This window comes from Caretta caretta, chromosome 2 (assembly GCF_965140235.1).
Source record: "Caretta caretta isolate rCarCar2 chromosome 2, rCarCar1.hap1, whole genome shotgun sequence".
Lineage (NCBI taxonomy): Eukaryota > Metazoa > Chordata > Testudines > Cheloniidae > Caretta > Caretta caretta.
This window is the reverse complement of record NC_134207.1, coordinates 48,253,144-48,281,071: the sequence shown is the minus strand read 5'-3', so window position 1 is coordinate 48,281,071 and position 27,928 is coordinate 48,253,144. Positions and strand designations below refer to the sequence as shown.

At 42.8% G+C, this 27,928-nt stretch overlaps 1 protein-coding gene across 1 annotated transcript in view; it reads left to right on the top strand.

Annotated features, from left to right (window-relative positions):
• The window catches only part of CNBD1 (cyclic nucleotide binding domain containing 1), a 401,361-nt gene that overhangs the window by 219,735 nt on the left and 153,698 nt on the right, over positions 1–27,928 (top strand). The window contains exon 11 of the mRNA XM_048837242.2: positions 23,566–23,633. Coding sequence (XP_048693199.2) covers positions 23,566–23,633 — 68 coding nt within the window. The remainder of the gene's footprint in view (positions 1–23,565; positions 23,634–27,928) is intronic.

The following is a 27,928-nucleotide window of genomic DNA, read 5'->3' as shown; positions in this document are numbered from 1 at the left end:
GGTATTTTCTATAATAAAAAGAATTATCCACTCTTCAAATAAAAATAATCTGTATTTATTCTGCAGAGCATAATGACCCATTATTTTTACTTATGGGGATACTTGTGCAAGTTGGGGAGAACCATGTGTAGTAATAAGGGACTATTATTTCCTTCATAAAAAAACTGAATTACCAATTCTGAAATCAAAGATAATCTGTTTTTCTCCAGCATGTAATAAAAGAACTTTAACTCAGCATGGGCAAAAATATCTTTTCAACAGAGAAACTGCCAGATTTTGCTTGACTGGATCCATGTGATACCATTAAACAGGTTATGCTTGTGTTATTATACGGAATTGAATTCATGTATTATCACTTTAGAGAACACTGATATTAGCTCTGACTATTTATAAAGTGTCAAAATGTTGCTTAGAACTCTGCAGTGCTAGGTGATAAGTGCCCTTAATTTTATAAGATTGTTGCAGTTCCCATGAGAGAAATGTTTTCTGTGTTCCAAGATTGGGTAAAGAAAAACTGATTTTAACTGAAAACTACAATCAATATACAATATATTGAGGTTGCAGTTTAATTGTCTAAAAATATACCCAACACAATTCCAAATGTTTGATTTTTTTTCTTTACTATTTTCCTGTTTATCTTGCTCGCTGGCTTAATTGAAGAATTAACTATTTTGAGTTTACAGTTATGCTACAGTTGAAATAATGAAAAGGAAAAAGTCTGGAACAGCAAAAGCTTTATATTAGGTTAAATATTTAACATTGCAACACATTATATGAAGATCATTCTATGTACGTAAAGCCTGAACAGTCAGGTTCTATGCAGATGTAACGTGTAAGGTTTGGTGAGGAAAAATGCAGACAGCTAGATCAATGAGAAGGACTAGCTCTCCAATAACAGCTATTCCAGTGTAGGGGCCACAACCCTTCCACACCATGTATGTGGGGTGTTGGTGCCAAAGGCACAACATGAATTCAGATCTCGTGGCTTCTTCCATGGCCATAACCTTTCATGGCCTTCTATGCCAGCATGTGCAGGGCTACTGCTGAGCCCCTTTCCATGATACACAGAGGGAATCCAGGTACCCAATGTGCTCTGCCCATATTCCCACTTGGCCAACTCTTTGTTTAAATCATCCGGATGGCTTTGCAATGGCATGCTGCTCTGCAAGTGAATTTCACCCTTAGATACTATGGTAATGCATGATAAAGAAAGCCCTTAAAAAAATAGGCCCAGCTAAAATATCCACTGGAATTAGTGGGAGTTCTTCCACCGAAATCAATGGTTGCTATGGCAGTCCCACTGAAATAAAATAAGCAGATCTTTCACTGTTATACTGACTGTGACAGGGTGTACCAAACCCTCTGAGACCCTCTGGAGGCCCCTGCAGTCTCACCACACCCTGTGCCCCAAAAAGGCAGTAGAGTGGGGTCCTCCAAGCAGCTTAGAGAGTCTGTAGGGGAAGCAGCCAATCAGGGCCCAGTAGGCTAGTATAAAAAGAGGTGTAGGCCCAGCACAAGTTCAGTTTCTTGCTGGAGCTGGAGGAGCGTGGATGGTGTGCCTTGCTGGCTGACAGAGCTACAGGGCTTTAGACAGAGCAGTGCTGGCAGAGACAAGAGGGAGTGAGAAGGAGCTCCCTTCTAGCTGCTGGGATTCAACCAGGACAAGGCCCTGAGGTAAGGGTGAAGAATGTGCTGGGACCATGGGGAAATGGCCCAGGGAATCATAGCAGGATCCCTGGGCTGGAACAAGGAGTAGTGAGTGGACCTGGGTCTCCCCATTGGCTGCTGGGGAAATGACTGGGAATTTGATACACCCCAGAAGGGGAACTGAATTATTTTAATGGCCCAGCAGGAGAGCTGGGACCAGAAAGACTTAGAGAGGGTGAGGACATTGTTTCCAGGGCACCCTGGAGTATGGCTCAATACCAGGGATGAGACCATTTAAAGATGATCAGGCTAATTAATGACCTGAGTCCAAGGAGGGCTACAGAGAGAGAAAGGCTAGGCACGTGCACTCCATCAAGGGGAGCTACCGAGAAGTGTGTCACCCCTCTACACTGACCTTGGGTTGCTGAGATTAAAAACAGACTAATGATATTGGCTAAAATGATGTTATAATATAGTTCGGTGCTTTGTTCTGTAGCCATGTGTGTAAATCTCTCTCTCTCTCTGTGTGTGTGTGTGTGTGTGTGTGTGTATATATATATTTGAGGCATTGAGATAGAGAAATGTGCATTTTGTACATTTCACATCCTTTGAATGTCCTCTTACAATGACACAATTAATAGGAAAGATTATGCTGTATATTTCCACAGATGAGAACCATTTCATTCTCAGGAGCTCTTCAGGAACACAGAATATGATTTAACATTGCTGTCTTATCCAATGACAAATTGAGGAGTTTTGCTTGTTGTAATAGAAATTTTATGTGGCCTTAGGCAGTTGCTGGAATATGAAGAAACGTTACATTATTCCTAAGGAATCTGAATAACCCTTCACAGCTGCAAATCCCAGAGTTCCCTTACAGTTTCTATAGGCAGACAGCTAGGAGACCATATATTTTTGAAATGAGCACTTCCCAATTGCGTTGAGTGGGTCTGTCTAACTTCATTTCTGGCAAAAAGACAGAATTAGCCATATTTATTTTTTTAATCGAATTTAACATGTAAATAATGCCCTTAGAATATATTTTGAAATCCAGCAATTCAATGTAAAATAGAGAATTTACATTTTCATACAATGAAGGCTTGTGGTTTTCCACTAATTTTGATGTCAGTACAAGGAAATCAAATTTGGTATGATTTCTTTTAATAACCTATGCTGTTTAATGCTTGTGGTTCTGTTTTCTGAGTTTGCAGATTTTTTACCCATTATTTTTCTAGTAAATGAGTGAAATTTACCAGATTATAATTACCTGAATGTTCCTCCTTCAGCTCCTTTCCCAGACTTGAAGAAGAGCTCTGTGTAAGCTCAAAAGCTTGTCTCTCTCGCCAACAAAAGTTGGTTCAGTAAAAGATAATACCTCATCCACCTTGCTTTCTTCAGCACCGTATTTGCTACTCTAATCCTTTGGTTTTGCATGCTTCCAGTAGCAGTTTTGGACTTACTACCCCAGTGACTTGTATCTAGTATATTCATTTATACTTGTACAAAGTGGTTGCACAGGCTACCATTCTTCTTTGGTAGTGTTTTAGATCCATTTTGCACTCCATTTGCACAAGTGTAAATGACTGCACAAAGAGCAAAGCAAAAAAAAAAAATCACACCTCTTCGTTTTTTTTCCCTGTATTTAGTGTGATTGAAATTATACTTAATGAATGAATGGTAACTGTCACAATTATTTTTCCTTTGGTCTATCTGGTTATTTTTTTTAAAGATGTCTTTCACTGGTAATGGCAAGATTTCAAAAGCAGAACCCAGCAGTTCCCGAATCTGGCCATTTCATTTACAGGTTACTAAATTGGAGCTGTGCTCTTCTGAAAAACCAGCCATAGGTTTCAGAGAGAGGCTTTGTCTATACTTAACTGATTGTTGAAATGGTGCTTTATCAGAAATCAGTTCAGCTGAACTGATGTGGGGTTAACTGAACAGGTGCTGACTTTATGTTGTCCTTGTCTACACTTACAGATAAAGTGTGATCAGCATTGGTTCAGCTAAACTGATTGCCAAAATGATTGCTGAACTGGTACTAAAACTGTAGACAAATCCATGGACAAGACATTACTTCCTCCTCTCAATCGAACTCCTCAGTTTTCCATAACCTTTCAAAAATAACTTAATGAAACACTGAACATTATTTGGCTAATTCATTTAAAGTCCTCAATCTATATTCTCATTGCTGATTTCTTTTATAGTCACTTCTCCCTTGTGTTAAGTAGTCTCTTGTCTATTTCTAGGAATTGTTAGATAGCCAAGATTTTCATTACTTTGAAGGAAATCATTCCATTCTGCACAAAAAAGCAGATGATGAAATAGGAAAAAAAACTCCATGGATTTCAACTGGTGGCATATCCAACACATGGTGCCTCAGTGGGTGGATTTAGCAGCCACATGGAGGGGAATGGCTTTGCCAGCATGCCCACCAAAATCCATGGAAATCCTCATTTAGTCCTGCATATCTTAAAACATCTGTACAAGATGCCTGATCCAAAGCCCACTGAAGTCAATGGGAGTCTTTCCATTGACTTCAGTGAGCTTTGGTCATGGCCCAGAGTGCATACCCTTCCATTGTCCTGGATTTCCTCTTCATGTCTGTCCAGATACCCACTGCAGGTTGTTGTGTTCTGTGTTTCACTTTCACCTCCAGCATTATCAATTCTCTCTTTTTTTTAACATACTCTATTTTTGACATCTTGCCATCAAGACTGCCTCTAAACCTGGATAAATTTTGTGTAGTCACATTTTGTGCTGCAGTCTCTCCCCTTTCCCCCTCTATCTACAATTGTGACTTTACTTACCCATTTAACCACAAATGCAGGTTTTGTCATACATTATGGCAATATAGACTGGGAGTTAGAGGAGACTGGAAATCCAGAAACATGGGTTCTTCTTTTGACTGTGCTGCTGACCTGCTATGTCACCTTGGACAAACCATTTAACTTCTTTGTGCCTTACTTTTTTTCATTTATAAAACAAATATAATAACAAACCATTTAAATTTGTAGCAAGTAATCCAAACAGACTGCAGAAATGAGAATCTTTCATGTAAAGGGTTCAGAACAAACAATAGTGTAGACATCTCAACTCTTCTTGGAGACATTACATAAAATATTTATTCATTTAGAAAAGCTTAACCAGTGTGCTGAATTCTAGGTGCATTGTGATCTAGTGATTGCTTTCTAGTAAGTTAGGCTTCTATACTGCACCTATCATGTAACTGTAGCATGGTGACTTGGGCAGTCGGCACGCCTACAACAGCTTTGGGCCTCCAACTTCAGTCTTTGTCAGTTTAATCTCTGGGTGAGATTTTAGCTGGATTGGTCATCTTAATGGTAACTCCCAGCTCTACCCTCCTTAGGGGCCAGGGATCATAGCTCTGGGGTGTGTCGTGAGATCCAGGCCCTGCCTCTCCACCAGGTCCCCTCCCGGGACCCTGAAAGTGAAACAGCATGCTCCTGCCCTGTGTCTGGCTAGATCATTTGCCCACCTTTCCCTGGGTCACTTCCTACAACCCTTGCATCTCAGTTTGGGGCATGGTCAACATGGACTTAGTGGGGGTTTGAAGTGAATACTACCTAGGGCCTATGCCTGTGGCCTTCTTGAGCCTTTGCCAACTGTTCTTCCTCCCTGTTTTTTGGGGGTGGGCAGTGTGTCTAGGAGCAGAGGAAAGAGCACAACAAGGTCCCCTCAGTAGAAACTTCCTCTCCTATTACAGCTCTGCAATACTTCCCGAGGAACTGGCCTCTCTTCCCATCCCCCCCTGTGCTCCTTGCCTGGGGCTGCCAAGGGTCCCTTTATTCTGGTCTTCTCTCCAGAAGCAGGCTTGACAGGGGCCTCCCTGGCCCATTACTGCTACAGCGCTTCCCTTGTGTCTGCCTTAGTATGAGGCTTATAAACCTCATCACAATAATCTAAACACCTAATAGCAGGAGCACATGCCTAGGAGTCAGGACTCCTGGATTTTATCTCCAGCAATGCTACTTACTCACCATGTGTTCTTGGGCAGGTCATTTAACATCTGTAATTCAGTTTACAAGTAAACAGAATCTTTTCTAACTTCCAGCCTTGAAAACCTAAGTTCCTAGGATCAGAGAAGTTAGCTGAGCCCTTTCCTTCTCACATATCACTACCACTAAAGTTCTGCAGTAGGATTCCATTACAGTTGTAAACTAGAGCTTGTCAGAAACTTTTGATGTTTTTTTGTTTTGCTGGAAAATGCCAGTTTGTCAAAACTAAAACTTTGTTGAAAATGACCTTTTCCTGAAAAAATGTCCTGTTTTTGAGAAAAAAATTGAGAAGTTTCAAAATTGTCAGAATCCTATTTCAACACTTTCAAAACAAAAGGTAGTTTTTAGTTCAAAATGACTTCATTTAATAATGTAAATGAATGTATAGTAAAAAAGTAGAAAAGTCAAAAACATTTTGAAAAATGATCAAAACAATGTTATGGTTGACCTGATGTGAATTTTTTTTTCCAGGTTTTTGGTTGATGAAAATTTGTGTGATTTTTTTTTTGTCCCAATTCCAAGACCGAACAAATTCTGAAATCTTGAAAATTGTCATGTGATAGGCAAACCATTTCCTACTTAACTCTTTTTAAACCCACTGCTTCAAGTTATGCCCTAAGACACTGAAGGCAATGGGATTGCACAGATATAATTGATGAGAACTTGGTAAGAAATGCTGCTGGTACTAAATAAAGAATGGAATCTAGTTTGCTTTCTCATAGCTGTATTGGCTTTGGAGGTCTAACAGGAGTATAAAGAAGTAAAAACTTTGTATCTACACTCAAGTCCATAAATATGTCTCTGAATACACTGAAGGAACAGCCATTTTTACAGTCAACCAAATGTCAGATCATCCAATTTAATTTTTTAAGATCAGGTTTCTCACTTTGTACTTGTCTTCCATGTTATCCATTCTGTGCAGCTGCAGCAATTTAATATAGAGTGATGTCATGTTCAGCTAAAGTATTTTCTAGATCAGTGAGTCAAATCTACACATTCTGGGTTTTATTTCAGAAAAATCCATTTTATTAGTGATCCTAATGTTTCCAGAAATGAACTGAGTATTTCATGAAGCAGACCTATACTTCTAGTGATCTCTAATTTAATGTCTTGAGATATTGCATGAGTCAAAGGACACTTCTTGGCCTTCAGAATATATCTGTGTCTTAAATGCTGTCATGCATTAAATTATCACCATATTTCAGCATTGTAAACAATTCCTCTAAAACCAAGAGCTGTCCACAAGCAAAACACGATAAATAAAAGAAACTACAACAAAACATTCAGTAATATGAAACTGAAAAACAATTCCATGACTTATCTACAGCTTGTCCCTGTGTACCCCTGTAGTCCGTTAATTTACATACAGCTCCTGGCAGCTTATCCTGGCTAAAGGGTCTTTTAGATGTTGTTCTTGCCCAAGGGCTTCATGACATTTGGCTATCGATCAGTCAAATACATTGTGCAGACATCACAGAAAAAACGTATTCAAAAGACTTTTTAGTGGTGCCAGAAAATACACTGTTTCTTTCTTAATGTGAATTTTCCTTTCCCCACTGCTATTTGGTAATACCTACTTGTGCTGTACAGCAGAGGCCACAAAATTGGTACTTGCAAGTCTTTCAACAAGGAAAAAGGATGAGTGGCAGGAGAGAATCTCTTACTCTGGAAAAATGGAGTATTTAATACAGAACTCTCTGATATGAAGGTCCTGGTGATGCGTCTGCTTCATTTACAATCTATTTATAGGGAGGAATACATAGCCCCACCAGTACATCAAGGCAGATTCTTCCAAGAAGTGTCCTCATCATGAGATTATCTTTTCTTCTTCCTTGAATTTGCACATCGTATTTTTAAAGTGTGGCAGATTGCTTGGCTGATATCATCTTTGACAGGATGCAGCTGGTGATGCTAGTATTAGTGTATTGAAAAGTGCAGCCAGCCCTCCCTGATCCAGTAATTTTTTTCTCTGCTATTTTCTATCCTCTGGCACTAGCAATGATTGAAGCAATTGACTGACTGAGCCAGTGTTTCAGGACATAAAATAACAGGGGAAAAAATCATAAGTGGGTGATGGCTAGCGATTACAGAAAACAGCCATATGGGTTAGCAGTGACTAGCTTTGATTATCCCATAGCATAATTTATGCACATATAGAATCCTAGACAAATGCCCAGATGCACTGAGAATTTTCCAGTTAACTGAATACACTAGTAGGCTGCTGCTTTAGTCACATACAAATTACAGGCCTGATCCAGCAAGGGCCTGAACCTCTCCCAAATGCACTAAGCTATACTGAGCATTCTTAGGTTCTGATGAAGCTGGTGGAAGCTAAGGGTGCTTGATGCCCTGCAGGGTCAGGTTTGAAAAGAGAGATTCTAAAAGTAGGGGTATATCTTTTAAAGGCTGTCAGAGCTGATCAGGTTATTGATACATAAAAATATCCGTGCATTATTGGCATGTTTTAAAATATCAAAACTCAAACTGTATTCCTACGGCTCAGGCTTGCAAGATGATCACACTAAGCCTTTAAAGAATGAAAGATTCTGCCTCCTGGCAAAAAGGCTTAGCTGTATTCAGGAATTGTTAGAACACAAAGGAGAGCAAAGCCCAAAACAGGGAATACATCGTGGTTTAACGGGGCACTGTCATAAGTTGAGGTACTGGGTGCACTAAAAAAAAGTTCATTCCAATTTCAGAAATATTACCATTTTCAATGATTTCTATATCTAAAATGGGGATAACTGTGGGATTGGGTAATAGCTTTAGAACTGGAATGAATTTTTTATGCAAAACCAGTGTATGTTTATATAATATCAAAACCCACGCATGCTTGCACAGTCCAGTGATATTCTTCATGTTTTCATCTAAAAACAAATGTTTCAATAAAGAATTTTTTGCAAGAGGTAAAGGAACAGATCATCCCTATTATTAATCCAGTTTCCAGCTCTGAGATGTTACTATAGCTAATGGTGAGGAAGAAACCATTGGTCCTGTTCCTATAGGCTTGAATGGGAGTAGGACTGGGCACACAGGGCTAGCTTCACAGAGGGGACTTAGGCATCTAAAGGGGCAACTAGCTGCTTAAGTCCAACATTTAGGTGTCACTGGCATTCACAAAACCTCTGCTTAGCTGTCACTTTGTAGGCACCTAAAGTCCCTAAGGGCTTAAGTTTCTGCTGGTAAAGTCTCTTATGCACATACATTTGTGTTGGTGGACATGTACACGTCCACCTAAGCCCTGGCGGGATTCACAGACTAGATAATCCCCTATTTCTCACCTGTGAGGCCAGATCCCACAGGTGTGCGCAGAATATGTCTAACCCCTCCACAAAACACAGCTGAGGAGGAGATGCTGTCCTCCTTATACTCAACAGCCTATTGGTTGGAGCTCTCCTCTGGAATTGGAGAGATCCAGGTTCAAATCCCAACTCCTGATTTGGAGAAGGAACTTGAACCCAAGTCTCCCACCTGCCAGGTGAGTGCCCTATAAAGATTCTGGGGTGGGTCTCTCACTCTCCTATTGAAGCTGTTCCTCTTTGTATAAACAGTGAATATTCATTGGACCAGAGGTAGTGAGAATGACCCTATAGCACACTTGTTAAGGCACTCACTTGGAAGGGGGGAGACTTGAGCACAAGTCCTGCCTCCAGATCAGGCAGACTCAGGATTTGAACCTGCAACAACCACATTCCAAGGGAGTGTGCTAACCACTGGACCATTGGATATGAGGTGCAGGGGAGGGTTAGTTTCACAAGAAAGGGCTGACCTAGCTTAGGTGTACAATTCCAGTAGAAGATTCAGTTCCCTCCAACAAACAAAAGTGTCTGAGAGTGACCAGGAGTTTGGAATGTTCTAATAAGTCCCCGGTGATGGATTAGTTTTCTAAAGAGCAGGTAATGAGCCCAGAAGTATATGATGAATTCCTGTATCACTGCATGTACACACCAAATATGTAGTAGTGATTACCTTGTGACTGACTGAAGAGCCATCTGAATAATAAATCGACAATAGTGAAACCACCATATAAAATTAGAGAATTAGTATATGGGAGCATACAGAAACATGCATGGAAATGTATATGGGAATACTGTATATTACCCATTATGATTTTTGAAAATATTATGTCCACACTGCAAAAAAGCATGTTAACTTGGGTTCAAATAGCAGTGAAGACACAGCACCTCTGCTTTTAACTCAGGTTAGAAGCTGGAATTAAGTCTATAAGGGAGCCTGCATTGGTATTTGAACTGCTAATCTGAGTTAACAGCAGAACTGCCTTGTCTTCACTGTTTTACCCTGAGTTAACTAACACTGGTGAGTGGTTAACTGCACCCAACCACCTAGGTTGTTAATTAATTAAGGAAACCTGGGCCTTGTGAAATCTTGAGGAGAGGGACCTCTCAGTGGAGCTGGTTACAAAGCTTACCAGGAAAAGGGTCTAAAAAAGTGCTCCCCAAGGAAGCAGGTTCCAAAAGAACGATAAGAGGCAAAGCTGTAGGAAAGCCCAATCCTAGAGAAAGGACCTTACCAGAAAACTGCAAGTGAAGAGCCTAGACCGAGAAGATGGATAGACTCAGGTGGAGAAAGACTAATATTAACTTGCCCCCCAGCTAGGACACTGGGGGTGAAGACTTGCTTGCACGTCTGTTTGGCTTTTGATTAAATACACTATACCCTGGAAGGAGCACTGATTGTTATACACAAACCTCATTAAACTTATAGCCTGCCCATAAAGGGGAACTGAGGCAGGGACACACCCGCCACTCCACATTGGCCTACCAGAGGGCATGCACACGGCAATGCTAGGATTGACACCAGGGGTGCATTTTGAGTGAGAACCCATAACAGGGAAAAAGGTGAAGCCCTTTGACCCCTTCCTTCTCGGTCTAGCCATGCTGTTGAAGGCCCTTCCTCTGAGAAGTGATGTTGTTCATGGTGTGTATCATGGCTGGTAATGAACTCACAGCGGGTCCCTGAGTTGTCAACATAAAGAATGTCAGGCTTATTTCTCAATTTAATTGTCATAAACTGTGTAACCTCTGTCGTTTCCACACTTTGGCTTCATCCTAACAATTCAAACTGGACAGTGCATTCCTCTCTTCATAATGACATTTGCTAGCAAAGGCAGAAATCATTGTCCAACAATCTATGTAGCTTTGCAAGCATTGCTGGTGGTAACCTGTACTTATGCAAGGAAGTGTGAGTGGAAAATACTGTAGATAAACCATTCATAAATCTATTTACCTGGAGCAACTAATCCCTCTGTCAGTACAGTGGAAAGCCAGAAACAGTCTCCTTTACTACATAGATCTAACCTATATATTACTTTCCTACTCTCAGCTCTTTCTCTGCTGCATTATTTGAAAAATGAGTCTCTGTTTTGAATATTTTTGCTTTTATTACTTTCTGTGATTTTTGGCGGCTTTTTCTTTGAGTCCAATCCTACCAACACAAATGGGAGTAAAATTACTTGCACAACTAGGCATGCATCTGACGAAGTGGGTATTCACCCACGAAAGCTTATGCTCCAGTATGTCTGTTAGTCTATAAGGTGCCACAGGACTCTTTGCCGCTTTTACAGATCCAGACTAACACGGCTACCCCTCTGATACTTTACATGAGTAGTTTTATCTACTGCAGTGAGACTATTCATACAAGTAAACTTACTCACACATGTAAGTGTTTGCAAGACTGGGCCCTAGATAAGCTGACTAAACATTTATTAAAGCTGTTCTGCTCTTCACTAGAATACACCAACTGTTATTTCACCCAGGAATGTTAATAAGATTTAGAATGAAAATGTCATGGGGAGGGGACCTTGGGCCAGATTCCACTGTCACACTGCTGTAAATCTGTAGTAAATCCATTGTAAGCGAGAGCAGAATTTCTCATTATCTGTCTCTCTCCTTGTGTATGGACATAATCAAAAGTATTTTGGGGAATTAGACATAACAGCAGGATTCTGTACAACTATTCAAAAGAAACAAATTATTTTTTCCGATTTTTTTCCAAACGTTAGGAAACACATTTAGGGCTAGTTTGTGCTCTGGACTACTACATGTCCTCTATATAAAGGGGACCAAGAACCTTCCCGCACATCATGTCCCTTTGCAGACATTGGGTTTGGGTGCGCCAGTGCTGCACCCACCTAACTAATGCTTCTGCAGATGGGTGGGGAGAGTCAAGGGGTGGGCTCAGCTGAGCAGTAATGGGGGAGGGTAATAATTTTCTGCTATTACAGGCCAAGGACAAATTACTGCCTCTCCCTGGAGCAAGGAAGGAGCAGAAAGGGACTTGTGACTGAGCTACGGTTCCTTTCCTGGGGTGCTCATGAGGCATGGCAGTAATGTGTTGTCCTTACAATGGGCTGGGCCCTAAAGGCACACATTATCCACTACTCTACATAAAACATATTCCACTGTGTACAATGTTGATTTTTTTTTAAAAAAACCCATGTATTCATAGATATTAAGGTCAGAAGGGACCATTATGATCATTTAGTCCAACCTCCTGCACAACGCAGACCACAGAATCTCACCCACCCACTCCTCCGAAAAACCTCTCTTCTATGTCTGAGCTAGTGAAGTCCTCAAATCGTGGTTTAGAGACTTCAAGGAGCATAGAATCTGACCCGTGCCCCATGCTACAGAGGAAGGCAAAAAACCTCCAGGGCCTCTTCCAATCTGCCCTGGAGGAAAATTCCTTCCCGACCCCAGATATGGTGATCAGCTAAACCCTGAGCATATGGGCAAGATTCACCAGCCAGATACCCAGGAAAGAATTCTCGGTAGTAACTCAGATCCCACCCTATCACAGGTCATAGGGCCTATTTACCATGAATAGTTAAAGATCAATTAATTGCCAAAATCATGTTATACCATCTCCTCCATAAACTTATCGAGTTTAATCTTAAAGCCAGATAGGTCTTTTGCCCCCACTGCTTCCCTTGGAAGGCTATTCCAAAACTTCACTCCTCTGATGGGTAGAAACCTTCATCTAATTTAAAGTTTAAACTTCCCAATGACCAGTTTATATCCATTTGTTCTTGTGTCCACATTGGTACCGAGCTTAAATAATTCCTCTCCCTCTCCAGTATTTATCCCTCTGATATATTTATAGAGCGCAATCATATCTCCCCTCAACCTTCTTTTAGTTAGGCTAACCAAGCCAAGCTCCTTGAGTCTCCTTTCATAAGACAGGTTTTCCATTCCTCGGATCATCCTAGTAGCCCTTCTCTGTACCTGTTCCAGTTTGAATTCATCCTTCTTAAACATGGGAGACCAGAACTGCACACTGTATTCCCGGTGAGGTCTCACCAATGCCTTGTATAACGGTACTAAAATCTCCTTATCTCTACTGGAAATACCTCACCTGATGCGTCCCAAGACCACATTAGCTTTTTTGATGGCCATATCACATTGGCAGCTCATAATCATCCTATGATTAACAAATACTCCAAGGTCCTTCTCCTCCTCCGTTACTTCTAATTGATGCATCCCCAGCTTATAACTAAAATTCTTGTTGTTAATCCCTAAATGCATAACCTTACACTTCTCACTATTAAATTTCATTCTATTAATATTACTCCAGTTTACAAGGTCATCCAAATCTTCCTGTATGATATCCCGGTCTCTCTCTAAATTGGCAATACCTCCCAGCTTTGTATCATCTGCAAGCTTTATTAGCACACTCCCACTCTTCATGCTGAGGTCAGTAGTAAAAAGATTAGTCCAAAAACTGATCCCTGAGGAACTCCACTGGTAACCTCCCTCCAGCTTGACAGGTCACCTTTCAGTAGGACCCGCTGTAGTCTCCCTGTTAAAACATTTCCTTATCCACCTTTCAATTTTCATATTGATCCCCATCTTTTTCCAATTTAACTAATAATTCCCCATGTGGCACCGTATCAGACGCCTTACTGAAATCTAGGTAAATTAGATCCACTGCGTTTCCTTTGTCTAAAAAATCTGTTACTTTCTCAAAGAAGGAGATCAGGTTGGTTTGGCACGATCTACCTTTTGTAAAACCATGTTGTATTTTGTCCCATTTACCATTAACCTCAATGTCCTTAACTACTTTCTCCTTCAAAATTTTTTCCAAGACCTTGCATGCTACAGATGTCAAACTAACAGGCCTGTAGTTACCCGGATCACCTTTTTTCCCATTTTTAAAGATAGGAACTGTGTCAGCAATTCTCCAATCATATGGTACAACCCCTGAGTTTACAGATTCATTAAAAATTCTTGCTAATGGGCTTGCAATTTCATGTGCCAATTCCTTTAATATTCTTGGATGAAGATTATCTGGGCCCCCCGATTTAGTCCCATTAAGCTGTTCGAGTTTCGCTTCTACCTCAGATATGGTAATATATACCTCCATATCTTCATTCTCATTTGTCATGCTACTATTATCCCTAAGATCCTCATTAGCCTTATTAAAGTCTGAGGCAAAGTATTTGTTTAGATATTGGGCCATGCCTAGATCATCCTTGACGTCCACTCCATCCTCAGTGTTTAGCGGTCCCACTTCTTCTTTCTTTGTTTTCTTCTTATTTATATGGCAATAGAACCTTTTACTATTGGTTTTAATTCCCTTTGCAAGGTCCAACTCTACTTGACTTTTAGCCTGTCTCACTGTATCCCTACATGTTCTGACCTCAATAAGGTAGCTTTCCTTGCTGATCCATCCCATCTTCCACTCCCTGTATGCTTTCTGCTTTTTCTTAATCACCTCTCTGAGATGCTTGCTCATCCAGCTTGGTCTACATCTCCTGCCCATGAATTTTTCCCCTTTCTTGGGATGCAGGCTTCCAATAGCTTCTGCAGCTTTGACTTGAAGTAATTCCAGGCCTCCTCTGCCTTTAGATCCATAAGATCTTCAGTCCAATCCACTTCCCTAACTAATTTCCTTAATTTTTGAAAGTCAGCCCTTTTGAAATAAAAAACCCTAGTTGCAGATTTATTTTTGTTAATCCTTCCATTCAGTTTGAACTGAATTAGCTTATGATCACTTGAACCAAGATGGTCCCCTAAAACCATTTCTTCTATGAGGTTCTCACTACTCACCAAAACCAAATCTAAAATGGCATCCCCTCTAGTCGGTTTAGCAACTACTTGATGAAAGAATCCATCAGCTATCGCATCTAGGAAAATCTGAGCCCTATTATTATTACTAGCACTTGTCCTCCAGTCTATATCTGGGAAGTTAATGTCTCCCATGATCACGCCGTTTCCATTAGTATTTATTTCATGAAAAACATTAAAGAGGGCTCTATCCATATCCAATTAGATCCCGGCGGTCTATAGCACACCCCAAGCACTGTCACAGGGGAGGCTTTAGTAGCTTTCTTCCCCAATGTAATTTTTGCCCAGACGGACTCTGTCTTATCCATTCCATCGCTTCTTATTTCTTTACATTCTACCTCATCATTGATATACAATGCTACTCCACCACCTTTACCTTTATTTCTGTCTTTCCTAAACAGCATATACCCTTCAATACCCATAGGCCAGTCATGACTACTATTCCACCATGTTTCTGTTATCCCTATTATATCTGGTTTCACTTCCTGCACCAGTAGCTCTAGTTCCTCGCATTGGTGTACAAACATATTAATTTTTGCTGTTTTGCCTCACTCGCATTCTATACCCGATTTAGGCACGGTCATTCTACAGCCAGTATAACATATTAGACTGGTATCCACACTGCCCTTCCTCCTTATATCCATTCTCCTACCCATGGCTGTATCCTTTCTTTCTTTTTCTTCCCTCTCAATGTTAAAATCCGGCATGGAGATTCCTAGTTTAAAGCTCGCTTAATCAGTTGTGCCAGCCTCCATCCTGGAAGTCTATTTCCTTCCCCACTCAGATGAAGTCCATCCCGAGAGAAATGTCCTCTGTCCATGAATGCCTCACAGTGGCCATACATCCCAAAGCCCTCCTTATAGCACCACTGCCTAAGCCATCTGTTGATAGTCATAATCTTGTGACACCTTTGTTGCCCTTCTCTAGGAACAGGCAGAATCCCACTAAAGATCACCTGAGCCTCCATTTCCTTAAGTGTCTTCCCCAGCCTAGCATAGTCTCCCTTAATACTTTCCAGTGAGAATCTAGCCGTATCATTTGTTCCCACATGAAGGTTAATTAGGGGATTCTTTCCTGCTCCCTTTAGGATCCTTTTCAACCTCAGGTCTACATCCCGTATCTTAGCACCTGGAAGACAGCACACCCTTCTATTCTCTAGATCAGCTCTGCTTACAGGCCTGTCTATCCTTCTCAGTAAGGAGTCCCCGATCATGTAGACCGGCCTTTTCCTGGTGATGGTGCTACTCTCCAGTCTATCCCCTGTTCCCTCTGGCTGCAAGTTCTTTCCATTCCTATTCTCCCTTGTAATCCTGTTCAACCCATCCTATATCCTCCTGGGGCTCATATTTAGTGTAGTCTCCATTGACTCTTCCCCTTTTCCTATAGGAGTAGCCGCTCTTCTCTTCTTTCTTGCCCTTCCACCTTCAGTGACTACCTGCTGAGCCCCTTCTTAATTTTCCAACTCTACAACCCTATTCTTGAGCTCTTTCTCCTTCACTAGCCCATCTTTTCCTCTGCCTGGTTCTTTTAGTCACATGCTTCCACTGACCACTTTCCTCACCCAGCAGTCTCTCCTCAGTCCCTCTTCCATCTGCAAGTCTGAGCTTTTCCCTTCAGATACCTCATGTCTTTGCTCCATAATCTGCTCGAACCCCTTTCTAAACTCAACCAGACTTTCCACCTGCATCTCCAAACCTCGGATCTTTTCCTCCATCAGCTCTATCAGATGGCATTTTATGCAGACAACTCTTTCCAGGTACCCCCTCCAGGATCATGTACATGCCGCAGCTTCCACATCCAGTCATCCTCATTTGTGTCTTCCACTACATGGATCACTCCTGTTGCTGCCTCTGTATCTGTCATAGTCTTCCCACCTAAATCCTGTTGTTCTGGGAAACGCAAACCACACCAAAACACCACCACCCACAGCAAAAACAAACCCCAAACAAGCACCACAAGACAAACTCCCCCGTTTACAGCGCTATTTGCTGGCTCCTGTGCCGCTGCAGCTGTCTGTGTTGCTGTCGCTGACTGCAAATGAAAAATCCTTATAGATGCAGTGGGTGAGGTAATATCTTTCATTGGACCAACTTCTGCTGGTGAAAGAGAAGCTTTCAAGCTACACAGAGCTCATCTCCTGGGAAAAGTACTAAGTGTCACAGCTAAATACGAGGTGGAGTAGGTTCTTTAGCATAAGAATATACTTAGGATATGTGTTTACTTGTTCCATCTTGTACTTAGCTGAGAGTTGTGGTTGGTAGTATTGAAATTGGCTCTCTCTCTCCCATAAGTGTTTCTTTACCTCCGTCTGCCGGCCCTATTCCAGACGCGTGAGCCTTTGCTCATGGCTCCAGATATTCTAGTCTGGATAAGCCCTAACATTCTTAAAGAGAACCCTAAGACTGCATGGGCCATGGCATTGATTTGCAAAGAGTAAGGGCAGAGACTGTCTCATGTACAATGTTAGATTTATCTGCCACTTGAACGAGTGGTATTTTATTCTTTACCTAGAGATCAAAATTTAAAGGTGAAAAGACTCTCTGACTTAGGCCTACCAGATAGTGTTGGTAGCGTTTAAAAATTGGTGGGCAGTTAAGAAAATCTGGGATATGTGAGATCTTCTGTTTCAGAGGATACAGGATAGATAAGGTTAAAAGGGACCAGTCTGGGAATGATTTTCTGAAGTGCTCCCCTCTGCCAGGTTAAATCTTAAAAGAAAGGATGAGGACTCTTCCAAAAATTTAGTTTGTCTTTATCCTGTGTTTCAAGTGTAGTAACCTTGGTCCTGGGGAGAGAGACAGCCAATGAGAGGGAGACTGAGCTGGGGAGAAAGCTTGGAATTCACCCACAGAGGGCAGTTGGAAAGTGATTGGAGGAGGAGGAGAAAAGACTGTGCTGGGGTGAAAAGGGGATTGACCAGAGGAAGCTATTTTAGAGAAACTGGACTGTGAAGGTCATGTGTAAGGAGCCTGATAGGGAGAGACAGAGAGCACATGACCAGTGAGGTTGACCACTGGGACACTGAAGAGGGAATATTCTTTGGACACCTGGGGAATGGGGCTGTTGTTTGCAGGTGGACCTGCTGGAAAGAGGTTCTGTCATTGCAGTGTCAAAGCAAAGGAGCATCACAAGCCAGAGAGAACTGAAGTTGGGACAGTAGGGGTGAGGCTAGACTTTTCAGCCAGGAAGAGGAAAAGTTGACTTCCTCTTGGGGTGTGTCAGCATATTGTTGAACTAAAAACTCCTTTTATTGTGCTGATAATTTACAATTTTCCTAAGCAAGTATTTGATGTTTTATATTGTTTCTGCCAAATTTCTGGGGTTTTCCTTTACACAATTTAAAAGGTTCTCTCCATTATATTGGTTTGCCTCCGCCTCTCCTCACAGCAAGCAGAGCCTAGCTGAGGCCTGGGTCACTGCAGAGGTGTACCCAGTTGGGCTTGCCTTAGACTGTAATGAACTGGAGTCAACAGATAATCAAAGGATTAAAGAAGAAGGAATTGGGAAAACTAATCATAACTGTGAACCCAATGGGGTGATTTGTACTGATAACCTAACAACTGAGGCTGCTGATAAGGAAATGACTTGACAACAGTTTGCTCACCAGCTACATTATGAAGTTTTTATTGAAATTATATCCTGGAATATCCACATTTTAAAAAGTAAAGCTCAATATCTGGAATTTAAGAATTACTTAGCACAATTTGATTTAATTTTTTGACAAGAAATCTGGCTTACCAAAGATGAATCTTTTTCTCTTCCAGGCTATGAATCTTGTTTCGAAGGGTCTGTTAAACAAGCTAAGAAGGTCAGACCAGTTAATGGTCTATCCCTTCTTATCTCAATCAAATTAAATGCTATAGTTAATGTACTAGCTCAGAGTAATCCCTGTCTTCAATCTCATAGTATCTCCTTCCCAGATAATATATTGGTTGCTTTGAATTAATATTTGCCTCAGTCGGGATCCACCTATTATAATGAATCTATATGGGCAGAGTTAGAATCTCTTATTGACATACTGATTTGAAATTATCCAGTGGCAAATCTGATTTTTAGGTGATTTTAATGCTCAATTGGGTGCAGAAAACAAGGAATTGCTAAATCTATCAAATACTAAATTTAATGATGGGTTGCTTTCCCTTTTCCAAAAAAAAATTCTGAAGATAAATTAAGAAATTCAGCAGGCCAGATATATTTGGCAATTTTGGATAGATCCAGATTGGAAGTTCTAAATGGTAGGGTAGGTGATGACATGGTAGGTCACTAAATCTCTCAAGTGGGAGGAGTGTGACTATATTGCCATTCCAATTTTAAGCTGGTCTTGTTTTTTCTAATGTTTCAATGGTGCCTAAATCTGATGGTGACCATCAACCCCTCCAGGTTAATTTTTGTCCCCTGCCCCTCTTATATTGGTTGATCCCTGTTGGACAGGATTTCACTTCTAATTTTGAAGGCTTATATGCAAGGTAAATTAAGTGGACTCCATTGGCTAAATATAAAATTAAGAGAATCTCTCCTCTATTTGTTAGGGTAAAAAAATCCATTTTCAGATCTTAGTTATGTGAGTCTGTCCCTTAATTTACTTAACTTCATTGTACACGAATAATCGGTTGATCTGATTACCAGAAGGACTGTTCTTTCCATTTGAAAGATAAAAGAATTTGGTATGTCATAGATTTTTTTTTCAAAATAATACACAGCTATAGATTTTTGGCAAGGGAGGTCAGGAAAGGTTGCTTGCAGGTTTCACCCAAAAGCTAGTCAATTTTAGAAAGTCTAATAAAGATTGCTGAAAGAAAAAATAGTCAGAACGTTGTGGACTTGTGGAAGGAAATTGAATTTACTGCCAAAGTGAGAAATTCTGAGTATTTTTGGAAATTGGTAGCAATGGATTCCAAGAGGATTGGGGCAATATTGAAGCTATGATCCCCAAGCATATCTGGGAGAAATATTTTCTGCACTTTATAAAGATAGGACATATATGAACTTTTTGGCATGATCAGCTCTGGTAGCCGCCATTCCCGGTTTCCATCCAGAATGGTCTGCAGTATCCAGTAAGGAAGAACTTTACATTTTTAGTTGATCAACATTGTAATCAAGTGCCAGGGAAAGATTTTTATTCCTGCAGAAATATTTAAGGAGAACGTTGACTGGTGGGCACCTGTTCTGGATATAAATAATACACAGATTTTTCCACTCAGCTTACGCTATGAATATTATCAATCCACTTCACAAAAAGGGGCAGAGGAGAAACCTGGGGAATTGTTGCCCAATCAGTTTATTGGACACTGCTTTAAAAATTTTCACCAGATATCTTTGGGGAAGATTAGAGGATTGGGCAGAACAAATAACTTATTTGCTCAGGAACCAGCTGGTTTCTCAAATGGCCACTCCATTACAGATAATTGTTCATTCGTACTTAATCTACAAATATGTGCCTCCTAAGGGGGCGGGGGAACTGTATGTAGCTTTTATTGATCTAAAATCATTCTTTCATTCTAGTGATAGGGACTGTCTGTGGGGCAAATTGGGAATACCTGAAATAGATCTGCAGTTTGTTTTTTAAGAGCTCTTCACAGACCGTGGCCAAGATTAGAATAGGTCTGGGTGGGCAATTAACAGATTCCACCTCCGTTCCAAAGGTGGTTTGGCAGGGCTGTCTTCTAGCCCCTTTTCTTTTTAACTTTTATATCAATTATGTTTTAACATTAAAAGGGAATCAGTATTTCCCCCCTAAAATCCATGAATCATCCTGTCTGTCTTATATGCAGAAGATATGGTTCTATTGTTGCAAACACCAGTGGGACTGAAGAATTTATTACTTTAATTTGGTTTATACTACCAATGAGAGGGCCTCTAGATACATTATTTAAATTCTAAAGTAATTGTCTTTAGTCAGACAGAGGTTGCATAAATAGAGGATCGATTGACAATATATTGAACAAGTTAGCTCTTTCCCCTACCTGAATACCTGGTGTTCTCAGAATGGTTTGTGGGATAAGCACATTTGGGTAACAAAAGACAAGGCCTCAGATTCTGTGCAAGCTGTGTTACGTTTTATTTCAACTCATGGGAGCAACTTAATTGCATCATCCTATAGTGTTTGAGGCTCAGACTCAAATCTTGTTTGGTGCAGAAATTTGGGGATGGAATGAACCCATGGAATTTGAAATGATTCAAAACAAATTTTTTAGGAAGATTCTTGGTCTCCCAATAATACTCCAATTGCTCTTCTTAAAGCAAAGACAGGAATTAATTCTGTTTTGTCCAAAGCGCAATATTGCAATATTTTTGGCTTCGTATTACTGGTATGTACCCACGGCATTTGCCAAGGCTATGCTTAGAGCAGTGGTTCCCAAACTTGTTCCACCGCTTGTGCAGGGAAAGTCCCTGGCAGGCCACTGCCCCAGGCCACTGGGAGCTGCGCTCTGCTGAACCTGTGGACACGGCAGGTAAACAAACCGGCGCGGCCCGCCAGTGGCTTTCCCCGCACAAGCAGCGGAACAAGTTTGGGAACCACTGGCTTAGAGGAACAGCTCAGTGGGAATGTCTCACATAAATTTCCTTGGTTAGAGTATTCAAATTCTTTGCATTCGCTATGTTTCTCAGAAATGAAAATTATTAGATTTAAATTTAAAAATATGAAATCCCTAATTGAGTTGAGGGCAGGGGATACTAATAAGCAATTGGATATGGCAGTTGTTTCTATTACAAAGATATCACCTTGTTTCCTCCTTGTTAAAGATTCATGGATATGCCAGATATTTAGACAGTTTGTACAATAATACATTCAGGAGGGCCTTGACAGGGCTCAGCTTTCAATCCATGCAGACAGGTTATTCAGAATGCTGATATATTGGCATGAACAAATGTAACTGAGTGTCCATGTGGCTCCAGGCAGGTGAAAAACCTAACCCATTATTTAATATATTGTGATCTGTATTCACTGATAAGCTGCCAAAATCTTAACAACCAGTTCCCTCCTCACCCCATGAGGGGTTTGTAGCCTCCCCTCAGGACTCCTGCCCCATCCACCCCTGTCCCCTGACTGCCCCCAGAACCGGGCAGGAGGGTCTCGTGGGCCACCATAGTGGGTGTCCACTCCACCCCACCCCTAAGAGCCAGAGGGACCTGCCAGGGGGGCGAAGTGGGGAGTCCCGGTGGTGCTTACCTGGGGCGGCTCCCGGGAAGCATCTGGCAGGTCCCTCTGGCTCCTAGGGACAGGGTAGCAAAATTAGGGGTTTCCCCCTGTTCCCGCCACTGATCACATCAAAAGTGGCACCTTAGGCACCGATTCCATGGAACACCAGCCCCGGAGCACCCATGGGAAAATTTGGTGGGTGCAGAGCACCCACCGGCAGCTCCCAGCCCCAGCTCACCTCCGCTCTGCCTCCACCTCTGCCCCTGAATGCATCGCCCCGCTCTGCGAATCAGCTGTTCGCACGGGAAGCCTGGGAGGGCTGAGAAACAAGTGGCTGCTTCATGCTCAGGCCCAGGAAGGAGGAGGCGAGCTGGGGCAGGAAACGGTTCCCCTGCGCACTCCCCCGGGTTACATGCTGTGGGGTGGGCAGCCCTCCTCACGCCTCCCCACCCCAGCTCACCTCCGCTCTGCCTCCTTGGGCCTAAGCACAAAGCCGCTGCTTGCTTCTCAGCCCCCGCTCCCCCCCTCCCCCACCCCGGCTTTCCGCACGAACAGCTGATTCTCAGGAAGCCGGGGGGGCGGAGAAGCAGAGCAGGGCTGAGCATAACTCAGAGGCAGAGCAGAGGTGAGTCAGGGAGGGGAGAGCACCCACAGATTTTCCCTGTGGGTGTCCCTCATGGGACAACTGGTTCTAAAAGGGCTTCTAAGTTTAACAACCGGTTCTTGCGAACCGGCTCCAGCTCACCACTGTCTGTATTGCCATTTGAGGTAAAAGTGGCTTTCTGTGGTTTTGGTTTTTTTGTCCTGGATGCCTTTTTCTGTGACCTCTCAGAAAATAATTCCTAAGTAATATTTTGACAATGTATCTGTGATCCAAGCAGTTTCCCTATATGCATGGTCAGCCACTAAAGCAAGGAAAAGGCAAGTGGCCTGGTGATGTCTGGTATAATGGTTTATGTCCCTTTTCACTTTTTATTTATAAAATACTGAAATGTATATAACTCTGGATTTATTTTAAAGTTCTGTTGCAATACTTTCTTGTGCTTTGGCCTATGGCTAAGTTGCTATTAATACATTCTTATTACTATTTAAACCCTCCAATAAAATGAGTCTCTAACATTAAAGACTGTGGGTGAATTCTTGCTCACCTTACTCACATGAGCAGGCCTACTGAAGTCATTGGGGCTGTCACATGTGCAAGGTGAGTAGGATTTGGCTCTCTTGTGAATAAATAAATGTTTTGACTCTTCAAAGTAACATGCAGTCATGTTCACATCTGTGCAAAGAGAAACCTTCATAAGTGTTTGCAGCGTTGTTGAACAAGAGTAATCAGGAACCTTTGGAGCAGGTTTTCCCTCCAAATCTGGATTGGAGAGAGAACATTGTCTCTATACTGAGGCAAAACCATTTGTCTTACTCAGATGGGTCATTCAGGTCAGTGGGTTTGAATGTGTGAGTTAGGCAAACAGGAAGTTATGCCCTCTTTAAGAGTCTAATCAAAAACCCTGTGAAGTGAATAGAAAGATTCCCATTGGCTTCGGATTAGCCCCTAACTAGTAACACCATTCACTGTAGCTATAATCAATTAAGAATATTTCACCCACTCACTCTTCTGCTTCTGTCGTTTGTATTAACTTTTAAAATTGAGTAATTTCTTCTGTTTTTTTGTTAGGTTTGGATATGGTGATTCAAATGCTTCTCCTTCAAACAGCTGAGCCAACATTTGATAATATCATGCAAGTAAGTTTAAAAGCTCAAGGTGTGATATGTTTAGAATGAAGGGGCAGATCCGCAGTTCAAGTCAATAGAGCTATGACAGTTTACGTCAGTTGATGCCCCGGACTGTTCAAAAGGAATCACCTGAACAAGACTGTGATGAAAGAAGTAGTAATTTTTCCCCTTGGCTCACTGCATGCTAGCAAGTTAACTAGGAATACCAGGTATGATACGAATGTCTGTAGGAATCAGCATTTTTACATTTGTCTGGGGGAAAAAATGCAAAGTGAAGCAAAAAGTGAGTGAAAGCTGTTGTCAGTTCATCCACCAGCTAATGTATGTTGTTGCTTTCAGCTGTATTTTGTGACAGCACAAGAATTTACAATAGTCTCCCAGTCACAGCTAAGCCCTTGTCTACACTACGAGTTTAGGTTGAATTTAGCAGCATTAGATTGATTTAACCCTGCACCTGTCCACATGATGAAGCCATTTTTGTCGACTTAAAGGGCTCTTAAAATAGATTTCTGTAATCCTCCCCAAGGAGGGGATTCGCACTGAAATCAACATTGCTGGGTCGAATTTGGGGTAGTGTGGACGCAATTTGACAGTATTGGCCTCCGGGAGCTATCCCAGAGTGCTCCATTATGACTGCTCTGGACGGCACTTTGAACTCCGATGCACTAGCCAGGTACACAGGAAAAGCCCAGGGAACTTTTGAATTTCATTTCCTATTTGGCCAGCGTGGCAAGCTCATTAGCACAGGTGATGATGTAGTCCCAGAATCGCAAAAGAACTCCTGCATGGACCGAACAGGAGGTACTGGATCTGATCGCTGTATGGGGAACGAATCCGTGCTATCAGATCTCCATTCCAAAAGACAAAATGCCAAAATATTTGCAAAACTCTCCAAGGGCATGATGGACAGAGGCTTCAACAGGGACCCGCAGCAGTGCCACATGGAAAATTAAGGAGCTCAGGCAAGCCTACCAAAGAGGCAAATGGCCACTCTGGGTCAGAGCCCCAGACATGCCACTTCTATGATAAGGTGCATGGAATTCTAGGGGGGGCCCTACCACTACCCCACCCCTCTCCGTGGACACCTACAAGGGGGGAGTCTCATGCAACAGGGAAGAGAATTCTGGGGACGAGGAGGAGGAGGATAGCGCACAGCAGGCAAGCAGAGAAACCGTTCTCCCCGACAGCCAGGAACTGTTTATCACCCTGGAGCCAATACCCTCCCAAGGGCAGGCTTCTGGACCATGAAGCCAGAAAAGGCACCTCTGGTGAGTGTACCTTTATAAATATAATACATGCTTTAAAAGCAAGCGTGTTTAATGATTGATTTGCCCTGAAGTCTTGGGATGCATTCGTGGCCAGTACAGCTACTGGAAAAGTCTGTTAACGTGTCTGGAGATGGAGCAGAAATCCTCCAGGGACATCTCCATGAAGCTCTCCTTGAGGTACTCCCAAAGCCTTTGCCAAAGGTTTCTGGGGAGGGCAGCTTATTCCGTTCTCCATGGTAAGACACTTTACCATGCCAGGCCAGTAGCATGTAGTCTGGAATCATTGCATGACCAAGCATGGCAGCGTATGGTCCCAGTGTTTGCTGGCATTCAAGCAACATCTGTTTTTATCACTCTGTTATCCTCAAGAGAGTGATCATCCCAGATAATTTGGGGGCGGTGGCGGGTTTAGTTGGGTTTGTGCTGCATGTTAACCCAAAAACCACAGCCCCTCCTTTTTAAATGGCCAACCCAACGGGTGCTTGGTATGGGAAATGAGGGTGCTGCTGTTTGAAACCATTCCCACATGTTATGAAGGTTGAAGAAGCTGAAAGACTCTGGCTTACCATGGCTGCCTGCAAGCTGAATTCTGTTGCCCGGTCCTGCATGTGTGATCTCTCTCACCAAATCGGCAGGCCCTCAATATAAGAGGCAAAATGTGACCTTGTACTGAAAGCACATGTACTATGTAATGTTAACAGCTTGGTTCACCATGAAAGAGTCTACCCATTGTTCTCTAAAATGTGTCTTTTAAAATACTAGTCTCCCTTTTTATCCTCCTGCAGCTGCAAATGTTTCAACGCTCGCACTATCCTCTCCGTCCCAGAGGCCAGCACAGATAAGAAGGCAAAAAAAAAAACGCACTTGCGATGAAATGTTCTCTGAGCTCATGCAGTCCTCCTGCACTGAAAGAGCTCAGCAGAATGAGTGGAGGCAAACAATGGCAGAGTCCAGGAAAGCAGAAAATGAACACAAAGACAAGAGGGATGAGTGAGATGACAGGTGGTGGGAGCAAGATGAGAGGAGGCAGGATGCAATACTGAGGCTACTGGGGGATCAAACTGATATGCTCTGGAATCTGGTGGAGCCGCAGGAAAGCCAACAAGAGCACAGACCCCCCGCTGCAGCCCCTGGGTAACCGCCCGCCCTCCTCCCCAAGTTCCATAGCCTCTTCACACAGACACCCAAGAACGCAGGGCCAGGGGACTCCGGGCACCCATCCACTCCACTCCACCCCAGAGGACTGCCCGAGCAACAGAAGGCTGGCATTCAATAAGTTTTGAAGTGCAGTGTGGCCTTGTCCTTCCCTCATCCATCACCCCACCCAGTGTTTCCCTCCTCCCCCACACCTCCGAGGCTACCTTGACAGTTATCCCCCTATTTGTACGATGAATTAATAAAGAATGCATGATTTTGAAACAACAATGACTTTATTGCCTCTGCAAGCGGTGATCGAAAACAGGAGGGTGGTTGGCTTACAGGGAAGTAGGTGGGTTTTCATCAAGGAGAAACAAACAGAACTGTCACACCGTAGCCTGGCCAGTCATGAAACTGGTTTTCAAAGCTTCTCTGATGTGCAGCAGGCCCTGCTGTCTGGTTGCACGTGGCCAGGCGATTTGCCTCAACCTTCCACCCTGCCAAGGGTGACCAGATGACAAAAACAAAATATCAGGACACATGGGGGGTGGGGGGGAAGCCACAGGCTCATCCCCCCCATCAGGGCCGGCTCTAGATTTTTTTCCCACCCCAAGGGGGGAGGGGGGGGAACCAGAGTGCCACCAAAGCAAAATATCGGGACAAATGGTGTCCCAACCATACATCGTTCGGGGCGTGGGACAAAAAAACAGATATCGGGACAGTCCAGATTTTATCGGGATGTCTGGTCACCCTAACCCCGCCATAAACATCTCCCCCTTACTCTCTCAGATATTGTGGCGCACACAACAAGCAGCAATAGCAATGGGAATATTGGTTTTTCTGAGGTCTATAACTGAGTCAGTAAACTGCACCAGTGCGCTTTTAAACGTTCAAATGCACATACTACCACCATTCTGCACTTGCTCAGCCTATAGTTGAACAGCTCCTGACTACTGTCCAGGATGCCTGTGTACGGCTTCATGAGCCATGGCATTAAGGGGTAGGCTGGGTCCCCAGGGATAACTATAGGTATCTCAACATCCCCAACAGTTATTTTCTGGTCTGGGAAGAAAGTCCCTTCCTGCAGCTGTTCAGAGACCAGAGTTCCTGAAGATGTGAGCGTCATGTACCTTTCCCGGCCATCCCACGCTGATGTTGGTGAAACATCCCTTGTGATCCATCAGTGCTTGCAGCACCATTGAAAAGTACCCCTTGCGGTTTACGTACTGGCTGCCAAGGTCGTCCAGTCCCAAGATAGGGATATGCGTTCTGTCTATCGCCCTCCCACAGTTAGGAAATCTCATTGCAGCAAAGCCATCCACTATGACCTGCACATTTCTCAGTCACTACCCTTGATAGCAGCAGCTCAGTGATTGCGTTGGCTACTTGGATCACAGCAGCCCCCACAGTAGATTTGCCCACACCAAATTGATTCCCGACTGACTGGTAGCTGTCTGGCGTTGCAAGCTTCTAGGGGGCTATCGCCACTCGCTTGTGAAGTGTGAGGGCTGCTCTCATCTTGGTAGTCTTGTGCTTCAGGGCAGGGGAAAGCAAGTCACAATGTTCCAGGAAAATGCCTTTATCCATGCGAAAGTTTCGCAGCCACTGTGAATCATCCCAGAGCCGCAACACTATGAAGCCCCACCAGTCTGTGCTTGTTTCCGGGGCCCAGAATCGGTATTCCATGGCATGAGCCTGCCCCATTGCCACCAGGATGTCCAAATTGCTGGGGCCCATGCTTTGAGAAAAGTCTGTGTCCATGTTCTCATCACCGTGCTGCCGTCGCCTCCTCACCTGCTTTTGCAGATTCTAGTTCTGCACATACTGCAGGATAATGCTCATAACTGCTGCGGTGATCTGAGTGAGCTCCATGCTTGCCATGGTATGGCGTCTTCAGGA